The following is a 5,244-nucleotide window of genomic DNA, read 5'->3' on the forward strand; positions in this document are numbered from 1 at the left end:
TGTCAGAGTACTTTTTGTCTGTCCTGGGCCGCTGCCATGTCATCGCAGACCCTGCTGATAACGCTCAGCTTGGTATCCACAAAGGATTCCACTTGTTTCCGCAGCGAAACTGGTCTCACATCTGAGACCTGGGAGGAAAGAGCTTTCCGAGCCTCTCCCCCACTTAGAATAGAGGAGTCAGTGTCTCCTCGAAGAGTGAGAGGCATGCTGGGGTGACGGAAGCCGTTCAAGTAGAACGGCGTGAGCCCCGTAGACGCGTGCACCGCGTTGTTGAGCGCAAACTCAACAACTGGAAGTTGCGTCGACCACGTACGTGGTGTTGCCGCGCACACACTGCGCAGAGTGTCATCGAGCGCGCTCTGTCTGGCCATCTGTCTGTGGGTGATCCGGAGTGGACATCTGCAGACGCGTTCCCAGTAAAGGAAACAGCGTTTTCCAAAACGCAGCCGTGAATCGCGGGTCTCGGTCCGAGACAATCGTCTCCGGGAGACCGTGATAGCGGAACACGCCATCGACGAAAAACCTTGCGGTTTGTTCGCCCGTAACAGTGACGGGGACCGGAGCAAGATATAACATCTAGCTCAGCCGACACACGAACACAAAAATTCCGATGTTGCCGTGTCCGTCGGCGGGAAGCCCAAAGATGAAGTCAAGACTCATCGACTTTAAACAATCAGCCGGTACGGGCAGGCTCTGTAGTGGAGCCGAAGAGTGCCCTGCGGGTTTGACCCGCTGACATGTTTCACATGTCTCCGAATAAATTACAAATCCTGTAAGGTAGTTCGTAATTTATTTTGAGAAAACATGGATGATACCTACCATTGTTTTGATACCTAACCCTTTTCAAAAACATGGGCTGTATCGCCAGCCTTTCATAAATCTCAGCTTCTTTGACTGAAAATGGATGGTAAAAAATTGAATCTGCTCTATTCCCAGGCCCAGTCACCAATAGTACTTTTGTTGCGCAGTGTATGTTCTGTGACACCTACATTTCATAGATGTTTCATGACCGGACAATGCGTTATGTTTTTCTTCAAAATGTTTTAAATTTACAGTATGCACGATGCAACATGCATCATCGGGCATTCCTCTGCGGCAATGATTCTAGTTTTTACTGGCGGTTCACGAGCGCCAGGAGCAGATCGCGGTACTCGCCGCTGGTGTCGCCGCGGATGCGTCTGCTCAGCTCCTTCCCGTACAGTTTCTTGTATGCAACCTTGATCTGTGGAAGGATGGCTTGGTAGCGTACTACAGCCGCACTAAGTCCGTACTCATCCGTGCCCAGACCCTTCATCGTGCTCTCGAAGAGTTCTGCCAACAGCTCGAACGGCTCAAACACCATCCGCACGTGGAAGAGCAGTGCCGCCTGAGCGTCGCCCTTGAACTCACCCTTGATTGCCTTAATGATGTTCGTCTTCTTGTATTTCTTTGAGTACGCAACGTCAATATTGCGCAAGTGCTCAGCAGGACTTAGCACTAGGATGGTGATGAACGTCGTCTCATCTGTGCCCATGCGATCTTCACCGGCCTTGTACAACGCATCCGCATCCGCAGCAGCCTTCGCGCTCGTGTGGATCGACGCGTTGAAGTCGGCCACCTCGCCACGCATAGCCGCCAGGATCACCTTCTTCAGATCGCCGCTCAGGTCGCTGCTTAGCACCTTCACCAGGTCCTCGCCGTACTTCTCCTGGAACGTCTTCTTCAATAGCGCGATCTCAGCGTTCGAGCGAGCCATCACCACCGGGTAGATCCACTCCTCTGTAGTGCCTAGGCCCTTTGTCGCCTTGCGCAGAATCTCCGCCTCCACTTGCTCTAAAGGACTCGCCAGCATCTGGAGCAGAACGCCGTAGTTGCTCGTGCTCTTCACCCACACCGTCAGACTCTGCTTGAACAGGATGCGGTAACGCCACCAAATCAGATAACGCTGCTCCACAGTCTTCGACAGCAGCAGCGACGCCAGCGCTGCCTCGTCAGAAGCTGCGCCAGTGCACACGCGCTGGATCTCCTGCGCAGCCGCATCGATGTCTGCAGAGAACGTCATTGACTCCAAGCTGCTGCTGCCCTCGCGTGCGTGGCGAGTGTAAAGACTACTCATCGCAGCTGTACCAGCAGCCACCACAGTGGCAGAGCTGGGCTCACCGCTCACGCCAGACGTCTCCGTCTTCGAGCTGTCAGACACGCTCCTCGTGCCAGCCACACTCTCCGTAGCACGCGCGCTCACTACACCACTCGACGAAACGCTTGCCTTCTCATCCACCGAAGCACTCATGCCGATGGCAGCACCACTCACAGAAGCGCGCGAGTCACTCATGACAGTGCTCGAACTCCTCACAGCAGCACCACTAGTCGAACCAGATTCCGACGCAGACGCACCGAATTCCACCTCCGCCGCATCAAACACCGACAGAAGCAACTGGCCGTACTCGCCGCTCGCCACGCTCTGGATTCGCGTGCGCAGCTCTTGGCCGTATAGGCGCATGTACACAGTACGAATGCGCACAAGAAGACGGTAGTACCGCACAACCCACGCGCTCACACCGTACGCGCTCTTGCCGGCACTCGTCAGCGTCGTCTCGAACAGCTGCGCCAGTAGCTCCACCGGCTCCAATACCGACCGCACCAGGAACAGCAGCGCATGCTTCGCGCCGCCAGAAAACTCCGCGGTGATTGCGCCCACCAGGCCCGTATTGTATTTCGCAATGTACGCAGTGTTAATGTTGCGCAAGTGCTCAGCAGGGCTTAGCACTAGGATGGTGATGAACGTCATCTCATCTGTGCCCATGCGGCCTTCACCGGCCTTGTACAACGCATCCGCATCCGCAGCAGCCTTCGCGCTCGTGTGGATCGACGCGTTGAAGTCGGCCACCTCGCCACGCATAGCCGCCAGGATCACCTTCTTCAGATCGCCGCTCAGGTCGCTGCTTAGCACCTTCACCAGGTCCTCGCCGTACTTCTCCTGGAACGTCTTCTTCAATAGCGCGATCTCAGCGTTCGAGCGAGCCATCACCACCGGGTAGATCCACTCCTCTGTAGTGCCTAGGCCCTTTGTCGCCTTGCGCAGAATCTCCGCCTCCACTTGCTCTAAAGGACTCGCCAGCATCTGGAGCAGAACGCCGTAGTTGCTCGTGCTCTTCACCCACACCGTCAGACTCTGCTTGAACAGGATGCGGTAACGCCACCAAATCAGATAACGCTGCTCCACAGTCTTCGACAGCAGCAGCGACGCCAGCGCTGCCTCGTCAGAAGCTGCGCCAGTGCACACGCGCTGGATCTCCTGCGCAGCCGCATCGATGTCTGCAGAGAACGTCATTGACTCCAAGCTGCTGCTGCCCTCGCGTGCGTGGCGAGTATATAGACTACGCATCGCAGCTGTGCCAGCAGCCACCACAGCGGCAGAGCTGGGCTCAACATCGGTCGCGGTTGATTTCGAAACGGCATGCTTGAGCTTGGAAGGATGCGGGCTCCGATTTATTGTTGGTGCGGGATTTTGCAGATTTTCGTCTTGTTTTTCGTTAGGAACAGATTTCAGGTTTGCTTCTGTCAAGAGAACGGTATCGTCAGGGAAGTTAACGAATGAAGAGATATTTTGGACGTGTCGGTTCTCCTTGTCCTCGTTTGCACGATCAACGACAGTGACGCGGTACTGGCTGGTACCGCTACCACTTAGGCCAAGCAAGAACTCCTCGTTGTCGATGTTCTGTGGCTGGGCAAACCCAAACTCTTGGAAGAGCCGAATGATGAACTTCGCGGGGCCATAGAAGACCGTCTCACCGCCCTGCGTGATCAGCACATTTTCATAACCACCGGACAGCTTAGGCGATTTCTTCAGCATGGAGGTCAGAACTCGTGCATTGGCGGCGTCTGGGACCTTCCTGTTCTTATCGGACACTTCATCGATCACCAAAACACGCTTGAACTGTCCGAGCTCAAGACCAAAGTCGTGAGCAGCAAGCTCGGGGAACTGTACTGACAACGTCTGAGACACGTTCCAAGCTGCTTGCTTTTCATCCAACGAACCAGTCTCGTAAAAGTTGTCACTGAAGTTTGAAAGATTCGTCAAGCAGAAATCACGCGAAAGCTGACGGACCTCATGTGAGACAATATTCTCGACGTCTTTACCCCTTCTTTCACAAAAGCTCACAAACTGAGCATGCCACGTCCATCTAAACAAAGATTCCTTCGCCTTGTGCATCTTCGAATCGCCTTTACAGAGACCCAGAACCACAAGCGTGTCCTCGTACGTCAAATTCACATTCCCTGCTATTTCAGAAGAGACGAGTCCATGCTTCAAACCACCAAAAAAATCACTCATCACCGTCTCCGTCGTCTCCGTCGCCTTCTTCACCTCCCTTGTTGTAGCAGTTGAGCCATCATCGCCGTGTTCAGGCTTGGAACGGGTGGCATGCACAGCAGAGCCGATCACACCGCCAGTGGCAGCGGCCGTAGCGACACCGATGGCAGCCGTCGCCAGGCCACTCACCTTCTTCTTCTTATCGCCAGAAACGTCCTCCGACGTCATAGGAGTCTCCTCCGTCGTGGTCACCTCGACAACCGTCTCCGTCTCCTCGGAGGTCTCGGGTGTCTGCTTGCTCGATCCCGAGCCCGCGTCACTCGTCCAGCCAGATGATACAGCGTAGCCGCCGCGTTCAGCCACACTGCGGGTCACGTCGCCACTCACGTCTCTACTTGCCAAGGCTCTTACGTCCTCGCTCGTCACTGTCTCCGTCGCCTTCGTCACCTCCATCGTCGTCTCAGTTGTGCCAACACCTCCGTCCCCACGCTTAAAATCATTCTCCTCAAGCATCTCTATCTCCACCGTCGTGCTCTTCTCGCCGGACTTCGTCTCCGTCTCCGTCGTGGTCTCCACCTCGATCGTCTTCACCAGCTCGCCGCTGGCAGACGTCGACGTACGCGTTGTTGTCTTCACCGTCTTCATCACGATGCTGCCGTCAGCCTCCTGCGACTGGAACACCTCCGTCTGCACCGACTCGCCGGGGGCGGCACCGGCCTCCACGCTCGAGCGGATGGCGCGACCACCCGACACGGTCGTCGTGCTGCCGGACGTCGTCGAGAGGCTGCTCTCCTCGACCTCGGTCTCCTCACGCGTCTCTGTCTCCACCGTCGTGCTCTTCTCGCCGGACTTCGTCTCCGTCTCCGTCGTGGTCTCCACCTCGATCGTCTTCACCAGCTCGGCGCTCGCAGACGTCGACGTGCGCGTTGTCGTCTTCAACGTCTTTCGTCACG

At 55.9% G+C, this 5,244-nt stretch overlaps 1 protein-coding gene across 1 annotated transcript; it reads right to left on the reverse strand.

The window, feature by feature from the left end:
• Positions 1–1,111: 1,111 nt before the first annotated feature.
• PITG_11329 (Annexin (Annexin) Family) lies at positions 1,112–4,936 on the reverse strand (the record flags this gene model as incomplete). Its single annotated transcript, XM_002900895.1, has 1 exon — positions 1,112–4,936. The coding sequence occupies one exon, from the start codon at positions 4,934–4,936 to the stop codon at positions 1,112–1,114; it is 3,825 nt and encodes a 1,274-aa protein (XP_002900941.1).
• Between the last annotated feature and the right edge of the window lie 308 nt (positions 4,937–5,244).

The sequence above is a fragment of the Phytophthora infestans genome, genomic scaffold (assembly GCF_000142945.1).
Source record: "Phytophthora infestans T30-4 supercont1.23 genomic scaffold, whole genome shotgun sequence".
Lineage (NCBI taxonomy): Eukaryota > Oomycota > Peronosporomycetes > Peronosporales > Peronosporaceae > Phytophthora > Phytophthora infestans.